Raw genomic sequence first — 27,130 nt, forward strand, 5'->3', positions numbered from 1 at the left:
TCTGTCCTTCAATTCTGGGAATAAATGTATTAAATATGATGTAAACAACATGATCAACTCTCAGTGTCAGATCACAGCTGGATAGTTCATGTAGAAAGGGGATCATAAAAAAGAAATTCAAAGTGTACTGCCCTAAACTACACATTAGTCTACCTCTGCCCATCTACCTTTCCTTTCTGAGGCTTTTAGTGAGTTGCCACGGTAGCCTCCCTCCCACCACCCCATTATCACAACCACACATACTGTGTACACACACACACACACACACACACACACACACACACACACACACACACACACACACACACACACACACACACACACACACACACACACACACACACACACACACACACGCACGCACACACACACACACACACACACACACACACACACACACACACACACACACACACACACACACACACACACACACACACACACCACACACACACACACACACACACAGGGCCCTAATGAAATGAATCCTTCTGTATCAGCAGTACACTGGCCGTTTGGCACAATGAAACACCATGAATAATTCAGCCAGGAGAGGAGAAGGCAAAGAGAGGCGAGAAGGAAATGTGATGAGAGGTGAGAAACAGCCGAAAAACGACGGGGGACGGAATGACAGAAGAGTGGGAGTTTGTTGAGATGTTAGCAGCAGAGGAGGGGAGACACAACGGTCAAGCTTGCTGAGTCAGAGAGGAGCTGTGTGTTTCTGCCAGCACAGAGGCCCCTTTGTGCTGCCCTGTGCAGATGCCTGTGCACAAACACACTGGGACGACCGAGCCGTGTCAGACTCTGCTGCCTCCCTCTTTCCCTCTTCTCATCCACACTGCTCTCTTTCACTTTTGAAGCTATTTCCAGACTTACTTCACAATGTAATCAACAGCTGAAACAACGCTACATTAGAAGTCACAACATTTGATATATACTGTATATAACATTCAAGAATATGAGCTACGTTTCTGAATACCATTCAATGTTCATTAGTCAAATTAGGAGTCAAGATGTGATCAAATATCCAGCTGTGCTCAAGTTTATGAGCTAGGTTTTTAAGATGTGTTAAAAATGTCCACCGCTGTGCAGTGTGACTGTTTTGCATTATTTTATAAAGTCCTCCAAATGTTATAATATCGCTTCCCACCAGGGGTTTCTTTCGTAAAAAACTAGATTAGTCTTTATGCCAGACTATATGATATCAATAACAAGCGTTTCAGATACATTGCATGCCTGCTAATCTACATTGTAAGTAGAAAAATAAAGTTGAAAAAATCTGGCACTTTTATAGAAACATCAGATTTAAATGTAGGTACACAATTCTTTGATCACATAGTGTAATTAGTAGAGACAAACAGGGACACCAAAACAAAAGCTTTGTATGGCAGAAAGTAACAGTGAGTGCTAAGCCATAGTGCAGTTCATGTGTATAATGAAGCGGTAACTTACGTGGCCACCTGATGCATGACCTTGGTGGAGGTGTCCTTCAGAGTGTCCTTCAAGTTGTCCTTGAAGTTGCTGAAGAACTTGCCGGCTCCTCCCTTCACCATATCCAACAGTCCTCCGCCGTAATTGGCATCCATTTCTGGGGACAAAAGAACTTTCAGAAATTAAGAAGACAATTCTCAGACACACACACACACACACACACACACACACACACACACACACACACACACACACACACACACACACACACACACACACACACACACACACACACACACACTAAGGATGCAAAAAGGAGAGACACACTTTAATTGTAAATGGCAACAAAATAGACTTTTGGAAAACGGGGTAAGAGGGGATCAGTGGCTTGCTAAAGGATACTTCAACACTATCTGTAGGAGTCAGGGGTCTACTTACTGAGGCAATATGAGTCACTGTACATTAATGTGTAGATGTGAAGGAATGATGGACAAGGACAAAAGAGACACACAAATAAATGCATACCATCTGGACTGTGTGTGTGTGTGTGTGTGTGTGTGTGTGTGTGTGTGTGTGTGTGTGTGTGTGTGTGTGTGTGTGTGTGTGTGTGTGTGTGTGTGTGTGTGTGTGTGTGTGTGTGTGTGTGTGTGTGTGTGTGTGTGTGTGTGTGTGTGTGTGTGTGTGTGTGTGTGTGTGTGTGTGTGTGTGTGTGTGTGTGTGTGAGAGAGATCTTACTTTTAGCCATGATATGTGATCTGACTCATGTTTGAACCTTAGATATCCAGTCGATGGTTGGAACAGATCCAAGAGTCTTATATTAGTCAGCACCCCTTAGGAAAATTAAGATGTTCTCTCTTCCTCTCTCTCTCTCTTTCTATCCCTCCTCTTCATATATCTGTATTACTGGTATACCAATTCTGGGAGTTAGATAACCTTTGTGAAACAATTGAGGGGTACACTTTGGTGGATTTTAACAGCTTACTTTCACACTGACAAAGACATTAGTCTGTTAGGAAATCAGCTGGCTGCTTGGACGACTCTCCTGATTAAACATAAACAGTCACTGCTTATTACTCGTTCACTACTTGCCTACTCTTGATCCCTCCAATCCTCTCTCTTTCCATGTCTGAATCCCTCCATCCCTTTCCCAAAATGTGACTCTCACTTCACAGGCACTGAAATGTGTGACAGGGATTCATATTTTATTGAAAAAATAAAGCTCCTGCTTGTTAAACTGATACAGCATATGATCCCCTGAAAATTCCAAAACTCAAGTGGTGCTTTGCCAAATGCATACAAGAAAACTCCTGCTAAATGAAGAGGCACTCAAAAAGTGTTATCTGAACTTGAGATGTGGAGTTTGAAGGTTATAAAAATGTCAGTGGTGCAGTTCTAGACATGGAGGATCTGACGTAAGCTATTGCATCATGGGAACTGTAGTGTCATTTATTTTGTGAATATGAAAAAGACTATAGGATAAGATGTCTTCAGTTTAATAAAAGTACAGTGACCCTTTAAATGACTTCTGTACATCAACAGATAATAAACAAAGAGAATAAAAACATTACAAAAAATAGCCTCATCATCACCTTTATCATGGTTTTTAGTATATTATAGTTATACTTTAACTGAAGAGAACTAAAACAACATTAAAGCCGGAGTTACAGTATGACATTTTTACATGGAAACAGGAGAGTGGAGGAACATCATAAAAAGGACCAAAAGATATTTCAAGTCTAGTGCGGCACAACTGTCATCACATTTTTGCTGTTAAACCTTGAAACCCTAAGCTGACAGCAGGCCTCGTTTTTCACATCCTGTAAAACTGTGTAGCCAAGATTAACTGTCTTTTGAACTGTTTTTGAGACAGACATTTCATCTTTATTTTTCCATAAAGCATAAACTGTCAACGCTTTTTAAGAGAAAAATAAAGGGAAGGTAACATGCTGCAAAGCTCGCAAATAAGAAACATGTTCTTTGTTGTTTATTTGCTAAACTGCTGACTGTATTTAACTTCTAAGTTGTTAATTTGTTGATTGCATCTTGGGCTAATGCCATACAATCACCATTTAACCTTAATTTGCAGAAGGTTAGATTAGTAGATCAATATCACTCTCCTGTCTGCACACTAACATAAAGCTACAGCCACAAGCTGGTTAGCCTAGCTTTGTAAAAAGACATGGGAAAACAGTTTATATGGCTCTGTCCAAAAGTAACAAAATCCACTTAACAGTACCCCTGAAGAACAGTAATTAACCTAATTAATCCAGATTAAAAAATAAAGTCTGAAGGCAGATTTTATTACCTTTGAACCTATCAAGCCTAACTGATTCCTCCTGTTTCCAGCCTAATGCTCATCTAAGTAAACCAGCTGAAAAGTGTAATTAGATCTATACTGTACATACATGAGAGTGATAGCAATCTTCCTATCTAGCTGGCAAGCTTCCCCTTGCATTTCTCTCATTTCAAATGTAAATGCTCTATTCTAACCTCCTTACTATGCAAATTCCCCAGTTGGTGAGCATGGCGGGACGTATTAGGGAAACCTGGATCCTGCTCTGCATCAAAACCGACCTGGAACTGCCAATCATGTTTGTTGGGGAAATATTTTCCAAAGCCCATAACTTTGACCCAGTTTATCAGTTCAAACTGTCCTGACTGAGCACACGCACCTGTAACCTTGCCTGCTGTGCTCTCAGTGTTTTGTCTTCCTGTTCCTGCCTGTTGGCGTCAGCTGATAGAGGTGTTATGATTCTATCTTGTTATGCACAATGTTGATTATTCTCTCTGAACTAGCTATATACATGGGTCTGGGGTAGAGTTCTTCAGAATTGACGTGGCAACGTGTGAATTCTCCGGCCGAAGCTCCTAATAAACCATCAGAGTTTGACATCTAAGCTCCAGCTCTCCCCGTGTCTCCTTCCTGAGTCAGTGACTCCCACTACATTGCTACACAGAAGTTTCCCCCCACAATGTTCAGATATTTGCTCAGGTAAAGAGGCATCTGGTTTGATAAAGGAACACGCGTGCTTCAAAAAAGAGAGCTAATACATCCACCCTCCTCAAATGCATCTTTTTGCTTTCACCAATATAAACAGCTGAGAGGGAGAGCCACAATTATTCCTCCAGCAATATCTTGGTTGGTGTGAATGAGACATGGATGCACTACACAAAAATAAAGCTTGACCAGCAAACACACTGCACATGGCTGTATCTCAGTGCTGCTACTGTACACTGCACCGGGCCTTGTTGTGTTCTGGAAAAGAATGACTGCACCTTAAACCCAGGACTCAAACCTGCTCAATATAGATGCTGCTGATGAGACAAGAAGTGTATGAATAATAATTTTCTACTAAACAGCTTGACCAGAGGAAGATTCCACTGCATTCAATGGAAAGCCAACTAATGCATGCTACCAAACACGACACGTTGGTAAAAGAAGAAGCAAACTGTAAGGGACCAAAAGAGGTCAAACATTCCAGTATTTCACAAGAAATAAGATTAAGATTATAAAATAGGATTTGCGGAAGTTCCACTAAATGATATCTGAGTTTTATTTTCATGTTTTCTTTCTCTTGTCACAATCACCCTATGAATCCTTATATTTGTTGTGGATCTCATTGGGACAGATTATATAAAATAGCTAGCTTCTAACTTGATAACATTGGGCTAGGTCTGCTAAAAAAACCTGGTCATATAGTCAACTTAATTATCGTTTTGTTTTTAAATCCTTTTGAAATAACTGGACTTGATTTGATTATCTTGTAACAGTATTTTCTTTTTTTACCTTTCATTATGAAACTGGTCTACTATGTTGTATTGTAACTGGATTGTTCACCATCCTGATGATACTGTATAAATAATTATAATTTTGCTCTCTAAATGTATGCTCTCCTGTACTGTATGTTACACGCTTTGTCTGTATTATATGTTGCATTTATTTCTCTGCAAATCTGTGTGAATGTGTTCACTAGTCTGTGTGCCTCTGTGTCTGCGGCCAGATGGATGTGGGGGTGTGCAGACTGCTGAGCCAGTTACAGTGACAAACAGTGCTAAAACAGACACCAGAGGGAGGCTCTGGTACAGTCTCCATCAGGTAATACAGCAGAGAGCCTGGCCACAGTGTGAGAGAGCAGGGCATCAACAGAACAGAGAGCTCTGAGCTTTTCCAGAAAGATCAATGAATGTGTCTACCTTAGAGTGCCAACCTTTAGCCCTCAGTATCAGGCTGTGTGTGAACTGGACAGATGGATACAAAGACAGGTACAGGCACACACATACATGAAAGAGACCCTCCATAAGGCATGGCAAACCAGACAGACATCTGACACTTGATCCCCCTCCTCCACCCTCCCCCAACCCCAATCCCCTTTCCTCATTGACCCTCCTCATCCAGCTTCTTTTGTTTTACACCACTGTTCATCCCTAGAGGCTGGCTGTCTGCACAGAGCACTGCACAAAGGCACAACAGACTTAAACGTTAAATACCAAAAGTAAAATACTTCCTTATTATCCTTTCTTTATTACAAATCCAATAATTATATTTAATGCATATAAGCAGTGGTGCTTTTTTGGGGGGGAAATCCCTTTCTCATTGGAAATTACACAATACTTTATGATAAAAACAGATTTTGAAACAATAACATTTGCCAATTCCTCACTGTCTGATAGGTAAATGGTAGACCTGTTTAAATGTAAAAATTAATCATTTGAATGAAAGCAATGTAATTTGATACTTTTATTTACTTTCTTGATTATTTTTTACCGTGGCAGCAGTGCAGAGGGGTGTTGCAGTGATAGCATTGGGCACAGTAGTGGCCTCATTCAACTATTCTTCCCAAGAGGCTGTTTTACATATGACAGAATGTCATCAATTAGTAATAAGGCGTCATATCAAATGAACAATTATGACTGAATTCAATAAAGCATTAGGATTTGCCATCAGATTAATGATAAACAGATAGAAGTTGTAATTGGATTAAGCTTATTATCCATTATGACCAGTTGACTAAACTTCAGTACTGAGAGTATTTCGTGCATAATATGTACTCTCTTATCATTAGTGCTACACGGTTTCCCTCTTAAAGACCATAAGATAAAGTAAATGAGAAATGTAATTAGGTTATCTGGGTATTTTGTAATGTATTTTGTATACATATGCTTTAGGGGTGTAACGGTATACGTATTCGTACCGAAATTATTCGGTGTGGGCCATTCGGTTCGGTACACGTGTGTACCGAAGTGTACCGAGTGTACCGAACGAATATAACGTTAAACGTAAAAATAATTACAACGTGAACAACTTTTTGGAAGAAATCTTAGGTGCAGCGTTCAGTGTCATTTGCTTTGGGTTCAACGTGTCATAGAGTGAACAAGACATTTCATTGGACGGGAGGCATACTAATGATAGCTGGTCACAGGGACACGTTCAAATGTAGTCAGTAATTTGAGGAACTGTCAAAATGGGGAACGCAGATAAACTTGAGCTCGTTTGGGAACATTTTAGTTTCGCAGTTACGTACAAGGATGACGGACAAAGACAGGTGGACCGAACCAAAGCTGTTTGTCGGCATTGTTCAACTAAAATTGGTTACGCGGCTGGCAATACATCAAAAATTGCACACTCATTTGAGAAGGCATCACCCGAACGTGAATATCACCGGTACCAAAAGAAAAAAGATTGAAGTGCAAACCCAACTCCCGCTAGCATTTAAGCCTCCACCACTCTCAAAAAGTTCAGACCGAGCCAAAGCTATTATACAAACGCCAAATATCCTTATGTTGCTATGTTAGCAAAGCGCTACCTGGCTGCATCTGCTACCTCTGTCCCTAGCGAGAGGGTGTTCTCCACAGCAGGAGACATTGTTAGTGCCAGCAGATCTGCCCTTTCGGCAAGCAATGTTAATTTTTCTTAAAAAGAACATGAAAATACAATGACAAGCAAGCAAGTCCTAATGTCAAGTTGGCTGCTTAGGTACTAGTACAGTAGCCTACAGTTCAAATACAGATTATTTCAGTTCATCGAAATGCTGGACCTTAATGTTTATTTTATTATATTTTGTTTTATTTGAGTAAAAACATTATTCACAGTTTAATAATAATTTAAAAAAAACAAAAAACATTTTATGTATTTTCTCTGCTGCACCGAAAACGTACCGAACCATGACCTAAAAACCGAGGTACGTACCCAACCGAAATGTTTGTGAACCGTTACACCCCTAATATGCTTTCATATTTAGTTTTCACATTATCTTTTTGACACATCTAAAACATACCACTACATCTAGTCTGAACTGTGTGTCAAATGCATTGGTCATCTTTTAAGACTATTTACAGGACTGGTTAGCAACAGGACTGGTTAGCAACACATATTTAGAAATGTTGGACAAAAAGTCCAAAACCGTTCTGCATTTAGCCCAATTCAGCATATGGAGTCTGGGGGCCACTATGAGCCCTGAAGTGGGGTTCAAGGAGGTGCCTGCCTAGCATCATTATGCTATTATAGTATAGCCTACTTCACTATTGTAGCCATTGTGTTGTCCACTGCTACCCTTACACCAGGACAGTTGCAGGCCACATTAATACGTAGTATTCACATTTTACTCAAGCACTCTTCACGTCAGCGTACAATGCCATCCAAGTAGACGGCGGCGGTCTCTTACCTGAGCTGTCCATGGTGCTGCAGTCCTCCTCTTTCAGCGGGCCCGCCTTCGGTCCTAGGGTGGCCGATACTGAGCCTGCGATGGTGGCGCTGCCGCTGCTGCTGCTCCCTCTTCCGACACTGAAGCTATCTCCGCCACTATCGACCAACTGCAAAGATTCATAGCCATCGTAACTGGTCTTTTTCTTGTAGGCCCCCAGCAAGCTCATTACCGAAGCACACAAAAAAGAAAATTAAAGACAAAAGAAGCTCCAAAGACGTAAAGGGCAACGCCGCGCCGTCACCGCAAGCACCGCTGCTACTACTGCCGCTGGGTGCACCACATGTCCGGGGACGAGAGGACGACAGGTCGCCTCTGTTTTCTGGAGAGAAATATCCTGCCCGGTGGTCTCTCTCCCTCACTCTCTCGCTCCCCCTTCTCTCTCTCCCTTTCTGTCTCTGTCTATCGCCTCCTCTTTTCTCAGCAGCACCGCATTTTACTACGACGCTTTTGCTGCTGCTGCTGCTGCTGCTGCTGCTGCTGACGCTTTAGTCCCCGGCTAAGTAAAAGGGAAATCCACCCCAACGCTCAATCCTCTCATGTGGTTTGCTGCATCTATTATTCACATTCTATAATCAGTCCTTCTGATACTCTTTTATGTTTATTTTTCATTAAACTCTTTTATATGTTGTTTTTTATGGAAAAAACCCTGATATCAGTGTTGCAATATGCACATAATTTCTGTAACAATTAGAAATAACATTTTGTCTTTTATACTCATTGTCATTACATTTGCTCTCCTGTCCTATGTAAAAATGATTGATACTCAAATGTTATGAACAACACAGTTCTCATTCTTGGTGGATTTCCCCTTTTAAAAGCAATTTTCCAAATGGGCTTCAAGCCAATTATGATTCGTTTTCTGTGTAGGAATGGTAGATGGCATTTGTTCCAGCCCATGTTTGATTAGTTTTCATGATTGATTGATTGATTGATTGATTGATTGATTGATTGATTGATTGATTTTCCAAATATGTTCAAGAAAAATGGTTATGTCTATACAATTGTGAAAAATGCACATAACAATGCCTATACTTCAGATGTTTAAATTCCTAGTTTTGTCCAACCATGTCAAAAAACATATTCTAGTGATAAATGAGAAAAGCATAAATTATAGCCTTAAAATACTTATATGATTTATTGGTGATAAAAATAGTTGCCAGTCATTGCTCTACTGACTTGCAATACAGATGCAGACTGTATGATATGGTCTATAACCCTGACTACACGTGGCATGGTTAAGAAGATATGATAATGGTTGTGTAGTGTTAAAAACTAAATGCATTAAAACATCTAGTGAAATAACCAAATTGGCAAGGCCTAAATTATGAGTTTAGGCCCCCAATAGTGGACATTTCTCATTAAAATCCTGTGTATATAATGAACAAGGGCGCCTGGCCCTGGTATATCAAAGACGAAAATAAATTGTCAACTTTGCATAACAACTTACCATGGTTTGTCAGAAAATGAAAACTCACTCTGAATTAAAGAAGATTTCCTCTGTACTTCATTAATAGCATTCTTGAATGTTAATATCGTATTATTAAATAAATTAAAATCTAAAATGGTTGTAATTTTAGCTCGTAATTTGTGTGTAATGAGGGTGGATACATGAAGGACAAAACACTGACCACTGATGGCATGCTTCCTTCCTTGGCCTTGTCCCTTGGCAACAGAAACCCTGCATGGTTCTGAAAAGAGGACATGAGCATGGGAAACTCTTTTCGGAGAGCAGACGGGAGCTCAGTGCACAGCAGGAACGGAATGTCCGAAAGGGAGGAAAGATACCCCCGCCATCACTGGACGCAAAGCGCTGCCACTACATTGTTGCCATGGAGCTTCCTGTCCCCTGTGCCTACCAATATTTACCCTTTGATGCCCTTGTGAGTGTGACTGTGTTGGATGGAGCAAGCAGGTGCTTTAAGGTCCTAACAATATCTGCCACGATCAAAGACAGACATATCCGGAGCCACACAAAGATGCAAGTAGAGCTTAGCCTGTTCATCGTTTGATCCATGAAAGGGTCAACTTCTTGATAAATCAAATAATAATTTGTATAGTTTTAACTTCATTCACTACTTCAATCTTTTCAAAGTTGCTTTGTCATTTAAAGACAAAAAATATTAATTTACTGAGAAAATAAAACTTATCAACTAATAATGTGAATAACAAAACACTGAAAGAAAACGTATAAAAAGGATATCTTCTTACTAGAGCAACATTGCAAGTTAGTACTATTTTGGCCTATATTTTAAGACTTGGGCTCTATTGTGAGCATTGTATTGTGCACCATACGGATGTTGGGCGACCATTGACAGTATGGGCAGCTGACACCCAACAAAAAACACACAATAAAGCTTGTACAACACTTGCATCAGAGACGCTGCAATAATTACTAAATAGCCTAATGCAATGCTCAACGCCATTTTAGCAGTATGACATTCCCTTTTACTCTGCTGTGCCTTGTTCATATATTTTCATTGGTTTTTACCATCACTCTCAAGGATATATTGAGGATTAATGATTATCCTTGTAACAGTTAAAGCAGAATCCAGGAATCTGCTGGATCAGCTCTCCCTTGACATAAACAGACGGTGGACTTGAATCTGGGGTTATGTCTTTGAGACTTTAGAACCTGTAATCCATGTTCTGTGGGGTAAAAACTGAAACATGACAGATTACTCGTTGGCTGCTATATGCGTCTCTTTTTTTCAGAGAAAGACTATGGCATCAATGATGCCCTAGTTTTCCACTACCACTTGACAGATAGTCTATTTGAGCTCCTAAAACAATATCAATCAAGTTTAAATGTTGCACCAATTACATCCATAAAAAAGCATTTGGACCATTATGCATAATTAATACATTATACAGTATGTTGGTGCTAATACTCTAATTCCTTTACATTAGTTACTCAAGCCCTGTTTAACACTGCAATTGGCAGTTTACTAGCACAGCAATATAAAATAAGATGTGTGTGGATTTCTGCCTGCAACACCAAGCTGCGTTAAGCTGCTCACGTGACGTGCATGACGCTATTCGAGATGACGAAGATGGCTATTGGACCAAACAAGAGAGAGCTGTCATCTCAATGGAGAGCCAGCCCTACGTGATAAAGATAGTGATCATGATAATACTAATAATCAGGATAGAAGGGACAGCACATACAAATGCCAACTATAACCCTGAGGCTATGCGTACAAAATAAAACACCTGTCCTCTATTAATCGATTTGCAGTCGGAGTGCTCTGTGCCTTTAACTGGTGTCCTGAAATGCCGCTCCATCAGCTGATAGAAAAATCCAGCTGAAATCAAAGCGGCAACCTTCACATTGATAATTAAATCTAGTCCAGGCGATGACATTTATTAATTTAATTGAGTAACAGAAGCGATCACAGAACCAGACTGCAATATGTAATGTGTGAACATAAAATGGACATCCGCTGCACACAAAAAAACACATGTCATTAATTATGCTCTTGTGCAAACAAAAATAGAGGCCTTGAATGTGGGTTATAAGATGAATTCCTCTCATAAATTGAGAATGTAATAACCTCTCCGAGCAGAGATGCACAATGGTGGGAGGGAGTGGTGTGCATTTACAGAGGCAGCTGATATTATGTAACATCCACACACACATCGTGATGCTTCTATACCTGGGTAGGGATGCAAGATACAGCACGTCTCACGAATCAGGTATAATAGCCTACATATAAAAACGGATTACTTTACCTTTCAGAGAGCTTTCTACCATTCTCCCAGGAGATGCGTCTTGTGCTGTGGTGGGGATGCGCTTTGAACCCCGACTCCTCTCTCACACACACACACACACACACACACACACACACACACACACACACACACACACACACACACACACACACACACACACACACACACACACACACACACACACACACACACACACACACACACACACACACACACACACACACACACACACACACACACACACACACACCTTTGATTTGTCATTCGCTGCCAGTCAAAGGTCAACACGTTACACGTCCTGGGAGACACACAGTCCTGCAGGGATTCCCCTGTATCTCGCGAATAAGCTGTCGGTACATTTGCAGAGCATGCGCTACGGCTATGGCATCATCACAAATCACATTTTGGCATATGAGCAACAAACTGGGTCCAGCGATGGCGATTGGTAGATCTGTAGATGATGTGGATGAGCGTTGCAGTGCAAGGTAGTGTGGATGGACAGCAGAAAGTGCGCCGCTCAGCGAGACAGCTTGGTAAAACCTAGGATGGAGCTAAACAACGAGCTGAATGCAATGACCGATCTATTTATCTGTTTACCTTTAGAACACGATAGTCTAAAAAACAACACTGGTGATATTCACTAACATGTTGAACCTTTTTTATTATTATTATGCTCACAAAACGGCTGATCACTACCAGTAGAGGTCCCCATAACAACAAAGATAGGTGACTAAATAAACAACTACAATGCAATACTGTGCAGCATTACAGGTTTTGGACACACTAAGAGCAAAATGATGGTCCACGTATGAACATACAGTACTATAGTGCTGTGTCACGGTAAACACATCAGATGAGACTAATCCGTGAGAATCTGAAACGATTTAGATCGAGCTCTACGTCAGTGATCTAAATGGGGTTTATTTACAGATCTGAGAGTATTGGACATGAAAGGAGATTTACAGTTACACAGTAGTCGTATCTCGAACGCGTGTTCGTTGTTATACCTTCATTAAATCCACCCGCAGGCTTTTAGGTTTAATATGCAAATTAGTGCACCTGCTGCTTCCTGTTTTGCTCACTTGAAAGGCCAGAGAGCAAGAAGGGAGGGCCTTTTCTTATAGTGGGAACAAAGGTTGTTTGTAGTTTCAACCAGGAAGGACAGTATTCAAAATGTAAACTTGACATGTCTAGACAAATAAAACTGCTATTTAATTTCCAAAACACTCAGTTTTGTAATTCCTAAGGTTCAACTTGTGGTTACATGCCCACTTGCTATGATCCATTCTTCACACTGAGTATTACATCCTGAAAGCAAATAATTAAGTTGGGTCTTTGTATACAAAGACCCAACTTAATTAGTATGGATCATCTGACTAACAGTGCCAACAATGAGGACACAGTAAAGGACAGAAGATTAATGATGTTGTATACAATTAGCTACAAGTACATGATTATGTAAACCACACACACCAGCAGATTTGAGGACATATTTTTATTGTTTTTTAAGAATGTAACATGTTAGGACAGCAAGGTTTGAAAATATGAAAGAAAAAAAGCCCTTAATCCATATTACACAACAGCACTGGGGTGTGGTCGCACAAAATATTTGTACACTGTACAAACCAAAACACTGACTGGCATGTTGAGCCATCCCAGCTTTATCAAAGACATATTTTCTCAAGCTAAATATTTGTATCTTGTATCTTTGGTATGCCACAGCAAATGTTTTCAACCGACTATTTTCAGACCCTCAAAAAACGCCATCAAAAAACATTGATAAAAGGCAACATTCACCTAAAAAATATGATAAAGATGTGTATCTGCGTGCAATAGGTTGATGCATTGGTGAATGTGGTTCATAATTAATTCAGTTGTTAATTTCTGTCTAAAAAAATAACTAATTCTACAAAGCCAACATTTTACATGTTCTCTACCCTGCAACAGTGATGTATACATTCAAACAATCAGAGAAGTCAAATCTTTACACACGTGATGCTTCCCAAAAAGTGACCATCTTTAAGTTGAACTGCCACCGCAAAACAAAGCATTTTCTGAACCACTATCGGACATTTTCATGAATTCAATCTCAAGGCAACCACATGTTTAACGAAATGTAACGGCATTAGGGGTTCTCTTTATTCTGTGCATTGGTCTTCATCCCAGCCACAGAGTGTGGCGTTGAGTGCTTCTTGAATATTGGACAGGTCCAGCGCCAGCCCAGTAGATTGTCGTGCATGTTATCAACTGCAGAGTGCATAATATTCTGCAGCATTTCAGTACAAAAGTAAGAATAGAATAGCAGTTTATTCAGTGCACATTTTTCACGTATATTCTAGAAATACTGTGCGGATCAAGCCAAACAATGAGCCATGGCTTTGCAGGATTATTGCATAATCTTACAGTTTATTTCACACTCTGAACCTTTCTCGCCCAAATTGATTCATTTAATTTCCGTGTAAAATTGGCTTTTGATACAACACTATGTATATGTGATGTGAATCAATTCAATCCAAGTTGAGATTTCATTTATTTATTTTTAAAGTGATTTTGTGATGTGTATACAACATGAATACTAAAACTCCTAAGTCACTTGCCTTTGGAAAATAAGTTGGAGGGTTCCACACCAAAATTATGACTATAATCAAAGAGGCGACAATATGATATTGTTTGCCTGATTATTAAATGTTTGTTTAACGTGTAATCATTCAAATGTGGAACGAGAACAGATTATTTATAAGTAATATTCCATTTGTTTGCCATCATTAAAGTTGCAAATGTTCATAATCAATTTTAGTGTTCACTATCACTAATGTCGGACTGTGATATGTTGGTACGCTTTTCAATATTCTACCATACTCCTCTATTGTTGAAGATACAATCTTGAAACTAGGGAGCTTTAATGAAGGGAATCCTTCTCTTAAAATTTGAACTGTTTTACTTCTCTCTTAACCTTTAGTGTCACCACAGCTACCTTTTATTTTAATTCAATGTGTATTGATGCATATTGCCTTGAAAGATTTGAACATTCAGCTATGATACAATCAACCCAATCAATAAAGCTCTGACATACTTTAATTTGAGAAAAACTGTCGTTTAAATCCCAACATATTGGATAACTACAGTTTTGATCAGAGTCCTTATCCGCCTCTAAACCTCAAAATAAAGGAACCTGAAATCTGAGGCCAGCTTGTTGGAACATCACATCTCTTCCTGTGGCGGCCTCTTCATGTTTCACCCTGTTCTCCTTTCATTCATGGGGGTGTCTGGGTCTGGAAGGCATCTGACGTCTGCATGTGCATCTTGGCGCTGAGGAGGGAGTTGATATAAGGCCAAATCCTGTCCGTCTCTGTACCGGAAACGGCGTGAAGGATTCCCTGTGACCTGAGCAAGAAATGACAGAACAAATAAAAAGGAAGGATGTGTAAAATTCAAATATTGATTAAATGAATGGCAGAATATGGTTTATTAGTCTATATATTTTTAAGACAATCCAAAATGTTTAATTGTATTTTAAGTTATAAAATAGGAAACTATTGATCAAAAAACATACAAGACTTCATAGTTGACTGCTGAATAAAATAGTTTGGATAAACTACCAAATTCACACGATCCATTTCATGACCTCCATGTTTTGTTTGTGTTTGGCTTTGATTGCCCATGTGCAGCATCTGACTGCATGTAGGTATTTCACTGCTAAAAAGAGTTTAGTATATACTGACTTGTATAAATCCATGACAGGCTTGGCCACATCTTTGTAGTATCTCAGTCTGCTCAGCAGGGCTTCAGGTTTGTCGTCATCATGCTGAATGAGGGCCTCCCCGCTGACGTCATCCTTACCCTGAGATATGTAACACAAGGTTCAACAATACAACAAAGGTAAACTGAAGATCTCTCAAAATCGTACAGCATATGAGATTGGACAGTGCAATCACTCTACAGTAGGTAGACACATGCAGTTCCTACATCTGTATCAATACCACAATCCTTTGGGTAAATGTATTATAAAAGATATCAAGTACATAAGCTAATTATTGGCAATGGCATTTCTCCAGGTTGCTTCCTGTGCCTTGAACTTTCCAGCCATTGTTTAATGCAAACAAGAGGTACCATTGCGTAACTGTAATATCTAGGTTTCAAATTCCTTCCTTTTTTATCCTCATCCGGTTTCATTTCTGCATTCTGTTTAAAAAAAGTAAACTACAGCAAAACAACTTTAATCACGTGCCATATCTTCTGTAGTGAGGCAATCATTGGAAAACAAGTTGTATACAACCTATGACATTTGCTGTCAGGGCTCTGAAGTCTGAAAGTTGTAGCTTTCAGACTTCACTAACAATACTGTATTATCTAGAAAATATCCCCTTCAGAATTTTTTTAATATTTATATAAACACTTTAACACAATAAAAGTGCAGGATTTTTATGAATGTTTTACATGGTGTTGTTAGTATGTTTATTGGTCTTTAGTTATAATGTATGTGATGAACTCTGTTAACTTGTTTTATAGGTCATAAAAGATGATATCTAGAGATTTGAGTAAAGAAAGGTAACGATACGAAATACTGAACTGAGTGAACGTAACAAGAAACTTGTGAAGTTAAATAACAAACAGCAGGAGTGTAGATGGTGTTGTGTATGATTGTGGTGTAGTTAATTAGGATATTGTACTTCAACTGGTTTCAATCTCTAAATTCGACAAGCTTCCACCCTGCTGAAGCCCGGCATTCATTCCAATCAGCTTCAAAACACGCCGAAACAAATCCTGTGGTGAAGTAAATCAGAGCAGAATATTTGAAGCACTGTGACACTTGTTGAGACCTTCACTTTTGGCGGGTTAAAGCCCATGTTGTAGACTCGGCCACTGGCTGCATGCACCCAGCGGTCGCTCAGTCTCTCCCTCAGAGTCTCGTAGGGGATGTTCAGGCTGATGACCAGGTCCAGCTGGCACAAACTGTTCAGGGCTCGGGCTTGGGACAGAGTCCGGGGAAAACCTACACAGAGTACAAAGGACGAACAGGGAAGGTGAGAGACCAGGAACAGTTTGCTGATATATGACCTTTAATTTCCACAACATTTAAGATTTACAGGGTATGTTTGTTTTTGAAGTTGTGAGTGTCATTGCGAGTCACTAACTTCAGGAATAACGGGCCCCGTCACAGTTATGTACAGTTCATTTCCTGTTCCAATGATTGCTAATAAATAAGCTGACAGCAACTAAACTTTGATGAAAGTTCATTGACATTGTCTGTAGCCATGAAACAATAACCAAATTGTGTACATGTGAATGAACTTACTGTAGAGTAACAATGCGCTCAGTTACATAACGTGTATGAACCATAACCAGCAATAACAAGACAAGAGTCAACAGAGCTGTGCACAAATAAAGTGGTGCTTTGAGCTAAATGCGAACAAATGTTGATGTTTAGCAGGTAATGTTTACCCGTTTTAGCTTGTTGGGGATTTGATCATAAAAAAAAGGTGTTGACAGATTGAAAGTTTTACCTAATAGTAGTGCTAGTGAAAAAGTCAGTATGTCACCAATGTTATTGCAATTCATGAATATAACTGTATTAAACAGTTAAAAACAAACCATACACAGTACCACACACACTCAGATGGCCATATTATCTATAATGGCTGATGTCAAACAAAAAGGTTTCATCAAGCTGTAAAACTAAAAAGAATGTCTTGAAAATATTACATCATAAATAATAAGAAAGATAAATAGAGCGCAAAGTCGTTGAAAAACATATGCCAAAAGCATCCGTTATTTATTTTGGTTTCACGGCTTTCATGTCTATTGGCTTCTTAAAAGCAGCGGGGATCAGCTGTTGAACTGCTGTTGTCTTTTGCCGGGCTCCGGTGATTGGCAAATCTGGGTGATGCCTTCTGATATGATTTAGCATGTTTGGCGTGTGTTTCATTAGCATACCGCACCGCTGTCTAACAACGCCGACACACCGTCCTCGTCCGATCCACCACTCACACACGTCATCGTTATTGTAGTCCACAGGGAACCCGAAATGTTCCCACACAGCTGATTTAAAAGAAGCAGGTGAGTTCTAGCTCCTGTGTTTTATCTGAAATCGCCATACTAACTTTTCTTCTTCTTGTATTTAGTTCGTTTTGTTGTTGTGTTTCTTCTTGTTCTTCATTTGTTGTTTCAGGGCGGCTGGCAAACAGCTTTTAGGCGCAATACCGCCCCCTGGATTATAAATAGTGTAGTGGATACTGCCCTGAAGGACAGACTTTTTTCTCACTCGTAAAAAAAAAAAGTCGTATTCGTCGTGTGACTGCATGTGCCGAACCGTGACGTCCGAACCGTAACGGTACGGGACGAATACGGATACCGTTACACCCCTAATATGCACCTAATAAGACTATTTTCCAAGGAGGCATTTTCAGTTGCTAAAGCAGGAAAAACACAGGTGAAATGAATCGCATTAATAAAGGCTGCATTCCATTTAGGTTAGCCAGTTTCAGGTTTCTGGTATTGTGCATGCTGATTCACGGACATGGCTTGCTACTGCACTTAATAGAATGGCGCCATTATTATGTGATTAATGTCATCAGACTTGTATTGATATAGAGCCTTTCAAATCCACCGCATGCCCTCAGGGCTTCATTTCTAAACGCTGATGGCAGAGCTGCCATATAACGTGCCATATTGCTCATCAGAGATGTCATTCTCACACTCACACAACATCTCAAAACCTTTCCCAAGTGCACTTGAACATACGAACTGGAGGAGCCTGGAAATGAACCTCCAATCTTACAATAAGTGGACGACCCAGGAATAGGACACACAAATTCCAATATTTCCACTTATTAGTTCAGGGGAAACTTTGACCATGGGTAAAAGGTAATCCTTCAAATAGTTGCTGCTGTGATGCAAGAACAATTTCAGACTATATTTGACAATAAAGTATTACCATATCATAGTTGTGATAACATATCTGGACAGAACAACATTTCCATCCCTAGATCCTCAATGCTTGTTTGAATAAAAATAGTATTAAGTGTATAAAAGCAGAACAAGAAATAGAATATTTTAGTATTACTGTATGTCTACTTTTGTTATAAAACATGTAGATTACACTAGGAATGAGATTACATTGCTATGATGATCTCTATGGGGAAATTCAGCACCAGAGATGTTGGCTGGAATTCAAGGTCTTGCTCAAGGATCACTCCGCATGGTTGGTGGAATGCTTACTGCAAATATAGTTTAAAGGTCGCTTTTTCTTTTTTGGTTTTAGTATGCTTTGGTATAAATATGTTGGGTTTTACTTCTGTTTATTGTTTCATTATGTGGTAGAGTGGAAACTGGCAATCGCTGTGTATGTTCCATTGTTTGGTCAATAACTAGCTGTTAAATATCTCTCTAACCACCAGAGCATTATGCTGCTCACAAATGATTTACTGGGAGGCCCCAATTAAAAAGTAACATGCATAAATGTGTCCATGTTAGTTTGTTGGGCAGCATGGGGTTTATCTGTTATATTTTTATTTATACAGCCCAATATCACAAATGTTACATTTGTCTCAGTGGTCTTCACAGTTTGTACAGAATATCAGTATGACAATACGACACCCTCTGTCCTTAGACCCTCACATCGTACAAGGAAAAACTTCCGGAGAAAACCCACAGTTTAAAGGGAAAGATGGGAGAAACCTCAGGGAGAGGAAAAAATAAATGCAGGCCTTTGTGTGTGTGTGTGTGTGTGTGTGTGTGTGTGTGTGTGTGTGTGTGTGTGTGTGTGTGTGTGTGTGTGTGTGTGTGTGTGTGTGTGTGTGTGTGTGTGTGTGTGTGTGTGTGTGGTGGGAGGGGGAGGGATTAGTTTGCCCTTCTCTTTTGCTGAAAACAAGTATTTGTTTGCTGTTCATGTTTCAAGGTTAAAAACACAAAATACCCAATAGTTTCATCAATGTTTGGCATCTCACTTGGAGACAGAGGGTAATACTTAACATGAACAAGACAATGATCCGCTAAGTTTGTCATCATCTATGTTACTAATGCTCAACCTAAATGTTATCAGATAACAAGAAGAAACATGTCCTATTCCTTTGTGAGCTAACACACTTCTGAGGCAATTTCATCAATACTTGTTTTGTTTGTATTAACATTGCAATAATTTTTTTTACATATCACATATACAATAATTGACAAAAGAAAAACCTGTTTTTTTATTGACTGACTAATGTCACTTGGCACTGAATGTGATTCTATTATAACATTTCGAAACTTGGAATAAAGCTCAGGAAAGCATTTGCATCCTCCTGATAATGACGATGATCTTGTATATTTTATCTTTAAATTTGAATCTGATGCCTAATGTAAATTTAATAACAGTGTAGAGCATGCAGGGACCTGCTGATACTGGAGTCAGTACCTCGGGGTACTAATCACCCACAGATGTAGGATCATTTTTCCACTTACTTACTCCTCAGAGTAAAGGAGCAATACATTTGGCACCTTTAGGGGGCATGTTTCTAAGCATTCAGAGGAGTAGAAACTGCTTGCCTGAGCCGCTTTATTATATGATACTGCTTCAGAGCTGGGCTGAAGAGAGAACAGGAGCTTTCTGCCATGTTATTTCTTCATTTAAACTATGTTGCTGTTCACACAGCGATTAAAAGGATATTCTTAGTTCTACAGTTTAAGTGAGCTCACATGTTTATCAATCATGGGATTATGTGGGTGGCACATGGGGAAGCCAATCAGATTTAAGGAGTGGCTGACAGCTATTACTGACCACAATGCTGCATCAAGGAAGAATGTATCCCTCACTACCAATGATCAAGGCAAAGGATGGACGCTGCTATATTATAAATCATGCTAGTGTCATATAACGCATCAGTAGAATATAGAATGCACTCCGAGTGTTTAATAACTTAAAAACTATTTCATACCGTCCAGCAGCCAGCTTTGGCCAATGAGCTGTTCCAGTCTGGGCAGCATCAGTCTGGTCATCACATGGTCAGGCACCATCATGCTTCTTTCTACATAGCTCCTCACCAGCACACCTGCCTCTGATACACAACACACAGGTAAAGATGCTTCCAGCTGCTGAATTTCAAGAACAAGCCAGGACAGGGCCTGTTGAATATACCCACGCCATGATAAAAATAAAAATAAACACTTGGTAAGGCACATATCTGGTTAAAACTCTCACTGCAAACTCCAGACTGTAACTTTGTGCATCTGTGGATTATTTAAACAAACACACATTCTGAACTAATATTTTATAAATCCTAACACTATTAAAAGCAAAAATGCTTTGGTAATGACACAGCAAGTCACAACTTTAAGGAAACGTTTCAGTGATGGCAACAAAGCAGCACACAAGTTTTGAAGCAAACCCTCTGCAGTGCACTGGATTCTAATTTAGTAATCAGTGAACATGGGCTTTGCACATGCTTGGAACTGAATTGTCCCAGTTGGGATGCTATAATAAGGACGTTTAAAGAGACAAAACCAATGGTTTAAAGTGCATGGTTGGGTGAGTTATTGTGATAAAACATCGATGAGTGTTTAACTGGAGTCAATACTGAGTCATTGTGGATGTTGGGCATTTCACCAAGTTAGGTCTCGGAACTCAATACAAATCAGATAAAGATTTAAGTTTGTATTCATCCAAATGCACCGTGTGTTAACTTGGATTGTAAAGGTAATTTGTCAAATGAGCTTCGAGAAAACAACTGTGGAAACTGCGCACGTTAGGATAAAGATTCACATGCAGCATAAAAACACAGACTTCCCTTGTTCCTGTTAACACACCAGTATGGGGGCAGCAGTTAACAAGCATCATACCTGTATTTGCCGCTATGCTTTCTCGGAGATAGTGGCCACTGGAAAGATATTGCAGGTCAAAGCTTTGAGCAATCCTCTTGCATATCGTTCCTTTCCCTGATCCTGGAGGACCCATGATAGCAGCTCGGAATAACTTGGCCATGTCTTTGTAAAACCTCTGGGATGCTCAAATGTTAGGTTTGCGTGTAAAAAGAAGGAAGTAAACCTCCTAATTAAAAAAAGATGAGCGCATGAGCGATCAAACTGGTCAAAAGCCTGGCGTGCTTCTAAACATGTCTTGCCAACAAACTTCACCGTGTCTCTTTACCCTGCGGTTATTTGCTGTTAAACACTAAATGCGCACATTGGATCTATCCTGCTCGGATCAAGTCAAAACGCTCTTTTCCTTTTTTCTTGCAGGTCGTTTAAGGATACATTACACCCGCCTACGTCTTCATGGAGAGAGACTTTTGTCTGCGAATGAATGGGGGAGTCTCCCATACGCCCTATTTTTCTGCGCACATCATCCAGTAAAAATGCGGATGACTGATTCGCAGGAACTGCCGGGTAAACTGGTTACTGTAGTTTTTAATGAATTTCCAAGTAATGTACATCAACAACAACAACAACGACAACCGCGAAAATCTAATAATCCTTGACATATGTTACGAGGAACTTGAAGTGCAGAGAATGCTGTCTAAAATTATAAGATACGACGAGGGCGAGAAGATGTTTTTTTATAGTAGGCTACTCATAATTAGAAAGAAATGTATGTTTTCTACAACATAACTGCAAAAACACACACAATAATATAAATAAAAATAAAAACTGCATTGCCAATTCATTTCACTGCAACATATAGCCTAACCAGTTTATCAGAAAGGGAGTGCATTTATGTGCAGAAGGTTGAGACCAATATTATGTCCAGCCTTTTTGTTTGGGAAGCCTTATTTCAAGTTATTTTGATCTGCTAAACTAGACAAACTACCATGTCACTTATTTATTACAAGCCAGAAAAAAGTGCACGACAGTCAATGTCACACATCCCTAACATTATATTTATTTCACCATGTAAATAAATACAAAATATATTATGTCCCGTAATGTCCCACCACACAATATATGCTTTATCCAACGATTTCAAATATTCAAAGAATATTCAGATCTGCAATAAAGACATTACAACATTGACTTATATCTAATAAAGTGGGTTATTCTTGGATTTCACCACTTGTTGACAGTATTTCTCTAAAATCAGAGCCTTATATGTTCCTTATTAAGGTTCATGGGGTTCTTATTTGTCAAAGTTTCCAATGCTGGCAGCGGTTGCAGAAAAGCACATGAGTCGCTGTCATTCCGCGCAACATTTGCGGACGGGCGGATACTTGTTGCGAGCCATATCGGAGCTGTCAGATATTGCGCACAGCCTTCAGTCTACTGTCAGACTACCCAGACGAATCCAGCAGACAAACAGCTCGGAAGATTAACCTATTTGAGCCTCGAGATTAGAGAAACTAGTTTTCGTCTTCAGACCCGGACGCCTGCTTTTAATTACAAGATATTTTCTTTTTGTCACATGGCTTTGGAGAATTCAAAAACAACAAAAAATGGCGACATTCACGTTGCACTGTGTGGTCTTGCTGCGTCATAAAAAAATATTCATGTAAACACGAGGAGTTAAACGGGAAAATGTCAGGTAAGTGAGTCAAATTGATGTTATATACTTAATGTGTACTGGATGTAATTTTTTGTTGTTGATTTTATTGGAATTTTACAGCATGCAGTTTGTTTTGGGCCAGAAAGGGGTGTGTATGCTATGCTGGGCGTTAACGTTTGGCTGCACAACATTCAATACGAACATTGCACTTATATTTCGCATTGACTTGCGTTATAATGAATCCTAGGTAAAGCAGGTAGGCTTGTTTATATGATATGACATTAATAACGGTTTTGTTTGGATTTCGACAACTTTTGTTTATTGGTACAAAACAGCAACAAAGCGCTTAATTCAGTCCTCGCTCTTGTCGTCAAACAGTAGTTGTCTACCATAGACTTTTGTCAGAATCACTGCCTGTTACCTTTACGGTTAGCAGTTTACAAGCCATTCCTCCGTTATTTACATTGGGTTTATGCAATATGGACTTCACAGGGTCTCTTGTTACAGGCAAACGGAGCATTCCTCCCTACCAATATGTTTGTCCTCTGCCATAATTTTAGTTACTTGCAAATGTTGTTTTGCCTTTTCTGACATGAACATGTTTTGGACAGGGCCCCGAGCAGCGGGGATAATGGAGTTGTTTACATGAAGTGCGGAGGGCGGACTGGCGAGGAGGAGGAGAGACGCCACCGGACTGCACGAGAGGCTGCTCGTGCGGAGGGGGGCGGAGCCTGCGAGGGGAATCATAACAAGTCTGACGTCACTCGGCCTTGTTGTTGGTATGAATAATATACTGTAGTTTGTCTCGATCCAGTCTTAGCAGGAAAGAGCCTCAGAAAAAAAGTATTCGTACCCCTAGTTATTGTATGAGATGAAACATTAACGAGCCCTCTGTGTACCAGTGGAAACAACAAAATAATGAAAATATGTTCACTTGGAAATAGTTTGCGAAATAATTTAACACGATAGCATGCTTAATGCTGTAAAGCAATCTTTGTCCTCAAAATGTGCAAGTATTGTACATTTTGTTTAAATCACAGGTTCACAGCCAATAGGCCATAGGGTAGGCTACACATTGCATGTGTCTATTCATAACTGCCCAACCTTTGCAGTTAGAAGTTTCATCATATAATGAACATCAGAGTCTGTTTTTGAAGTACCAAATTAATTGTTGTGCTAAAAGAACATTTACCACAATAGACCAAATACTTGTGTAAAATACAACCTCATGTATCAGGCCTGATTTAAGGGCAAAAAATAGCTTTCTCCATTCACTTGAATGACTCACTGATGAACCAATATCTCTGTTCATAAATAAAGGAATCTTGGATAATCAGGATCATATTATCCTGCATAAAGACTGTTTTTTAATGTTCCCATTATCAAACTATGGAGAGTAGTTGTTGTATGTTTTTTACTTTACTTTGCAAAACTATTTTATAGTGGTATTATTATATCCCCAAACATGATATTGCATTTTTTTTTAATATTCTGTGCTGCTGATCACTGATGGGAAGGATATTAATAAAAACGTTTTTACACACAGAGAAGGATTGTTAGGTTAGACGTCCCTGTGACTCTGTAGACTAATCTGTTCTTATATTAGCTATTGTATGTTAACTGAACAGTATTTATATTGTAAGAATTACATGATGAAGATACAACATGCGAGGAAACCAAGGACTGCTAGAATAGTCAGGCTTCCCTGGTTCAGTTATCACAGTGCTGATGCTGTCCCCATCGAAGGTACAGTACTGTGATAACTGAAGGATGGCTGCCAACTTGACACGAGTGCAGTTATTCAAACCGAGTGCAGCTAACCAGCCAGAGGACCAGTGACCAATGAAGTGTGAGTATGTTAATAAAGAGACATATTTGTTTTCATTGTTAAGTATCCAAAAGTACTAAAGTGATTTATTCTAAAAATGTTTTTCCTTATTAAATCTGCCAGTAGATTGTTGCATGCTTAAAAAAGTCTATAAGTCTTTTATTGTCTTATTTTTAAGTTTAAGAAGCATTATACTCAAAACCTATAAATGTATATTATCTTCACTTTTTATGTAACTTTTGATCAACTCAAATAAATAAATAAATGTTTGTTTTCATTAAACCTGTATTTGTTTTATTCATTTCTGCTATTGCATATCCAGTGAATCCTAAACAAACCAAAGAACAGTCAACTATTGAGTGGATGTTGGCTTATTCTGATCAGTTTTAACATTACATTAGATACTTTCTGACATCTCTCTCTATAGCATTACCAGCAAAGTTAATTTAGCATTAGTATATATACTGTATGAGCTTCCGTCTCTGGGAGCACTGGTCTGCAGGCTGAAGCAGAAGGTAGTCGCAAAATGTTGCTCTACATTGTTGTCAACAGAGGGAGCTAAAGATCTATTAGTCATGTGCTTTGTGGTCTGAATAACATGTCTGCAACTGTGTCATTTTTTTCTGAAACTTCATATGTCATCTGACAACTTCAAAAAGTTTTAGTGAATCCAGTCTCATAAAAAAAACATAGCTTTTATTAATTGTTTCATTACTAAGTGAATATATTTCCCCCCTAAGAACAGTTGAATATGATCGAAACAACAATGTATGACTCACATTAATGACAGCTGCTGTCTCCATTTTGCCATCTCCATTTTGTTATAAGTCATTGTTTAAGAGAATCTTATGTTCAATATGTGATATCAGTATAGCACGGATCAAAACACAATTGTTCTGTGATATATGATGTCAACATGCTGAAATGAAATGTGTTTTTCATGTTTTGAATAATAAGTGCACTGTTTGAGTCATGTCTGATAAACCACAGGTCACTGCACCTGTCCTTACAATGTTTTCTGTAACGGTATAGCTACTGTGGAAATCCCCAAAGAGTCATGACAAATGTATTGTTTTTGTCCCACTCTAACCTCAATCTGCTTAACTTGACTTGAGGCGCATGTTTTTTTCTGACTCACCCTGTGCTATCTTGATCATTTGTGGCAATTCATAACTTGTGTTAATAAAGCATTAAACGTCAAGTGAAGCTAACATTGCTTAAAAGAGGTATAGCTATTTTCTAAGTGAGGTCAGGCATTCAAACCCACTACCTATCAGGGTAGTCAACACAACCATTGAAAACACCAACTTTATGAGAATATCATCTTCTTTTAATGCAAGGGGATAACTGTATTGAGTGGGATGCGGCATGGAAAGTCCCTACCTTAAAACTAACCCCCCAGTCTTTTGTTAGAAAGAAACGTTGATATCCTTTTTTTCTTTTGTGACAGTAGGAAGGTTGTTTCCTTTCCTCCACAAGGGTCACAGCCCATGCCTTTACCTGCCCATAAAATACACTTATAGACCTTACAGAAATGCTGTACAGATGTGGTTTTGTGCACAGGGGTCCACTAACAGTACTAAAGGCTAGGAACACAACCTAAGAACTGGGTTATTAAACTATTGTAATATGTTTTCATTTAGTAAGTTTTCCCTGAAACTGTTCCGATCCTCCCTGAGGGTTTGCCCTCCAGGAAGGAAACTTCTGCTCCAAATGTTTGTATACTGCTTTTCAGAGTCATATATTACAGAACTAAATATTTAAATAAGACCTGTGAATTGATTGACTTTGTCTCTGTGAGCGATCTTTAGTTTGCAGTTGGTAAGGAAACTCCATTACTTTTTTATGGTGGGACTTAGATGAGAGAGTCTGCTGGAAAGATTCAGTCACATATTTTCAAACACCTCCTTGACCTGTATGTCCGATGTTGTTGGTTTCCTCTTTGTAGAAAAAGCCCCTTTACATAAGAAACCCAAATGTTACATG

At 39.3% G+C, this 27,130-nt stretch overlaps 2 protein-coding genes and 1 long non-coding RNA gene across 6 annotated transcripts in view; 1 reads left to right on the plus strand and 2 right to left on the minus strand.

Annotated features, from left to right (window-relative positions):
* Positions 1-12,031, minus strand: part of dnajc6 (DnaJ (Hsp40) homolog, subfamily C, member 6) — a 43,035-nt gene extending 31,004 nt beyond the window's left edge. For 2 of the 4 annotated variants that reach the window (XM_034081267.1, XM_034081265.1), the window contains exons 1-2: positions 8,094-8,620; positions 1,453-1,588 (exon numbers count right to left, since the gene is read on the minus strand). In XM_034081267.1, coding sequence (XP_033937158.1) covers positions 1,453-1,588; positions 8,094-8,301 — 344 coding nt within the window. In that variant the 5' untranslated portion in view covers positions 8,302-8,620. Of the gene's footprint in view, positions 1-1,452; positions 1,589-8,093; positions 8,621-9,763; positions 9,824-11,864 lie in introns of those variants that run through there. The other 2 variants (XM_034081266.2, XM_034081268.2) reach the window with 2 other exon arrangements.
* Positions 12,032-13,340: 1,309 nt separating this feature from the next.
* On the minus strand, positions 13,341-22,147 carry ak4 (adenylate kinase 4). Its single transcript, XM_034080630.2, has 5 exons — positions 21,681-22,147; positions 20,780-20,899; positions 16,685-16,857; positions 15,587-15,705; positions 13,341-15,248 (listed from the first exon to the last, which is right to left on the minus strand). The coding sequence occupies exons 1-5, from the start codon at positions 21,820-21,822 to the stop codon at positions 15,119-15,121; spliced, it is 684 nt and encodes a 227-aa protein (XP_033936521.1). The 5' UTR covers positions 21,823-22,147; the 3' UTR covers positions 13,341-15,118.
* Positions 22,148-23,033: 886 nt separating this feature from the next.
* On the plus strand, positions 23,034-25,426 carry LOC117445173 (uncharacterized). The gene is made up of 2 exons (XR_004551942.2): positions 23,034-23,355; positions 23,928-25,426. It is a non-coding gene; the product is annotated as an uncharacterized lncRNA (long non-coding RNA).
* Positions 25,427-27,130: the final 1,704 nt, after the last annotated feature.

This window comes from Pseudochaenichthys georgianus, chromosome 4 (assembly GCF_902827115.2).
Source record: "Pseudochaenichthys georgianus chromosome 4, fPseGeo1.2, whole genome shotgun sequence".
Classification (NCBI taxonomy): domain Eukaryota; kingdom Metazoa; phylum Chordata; class Actinopteri; order Perciformes; family Channichthyidae; genus Pseudochaenichthys; species Pseudochaenichthys georgianus.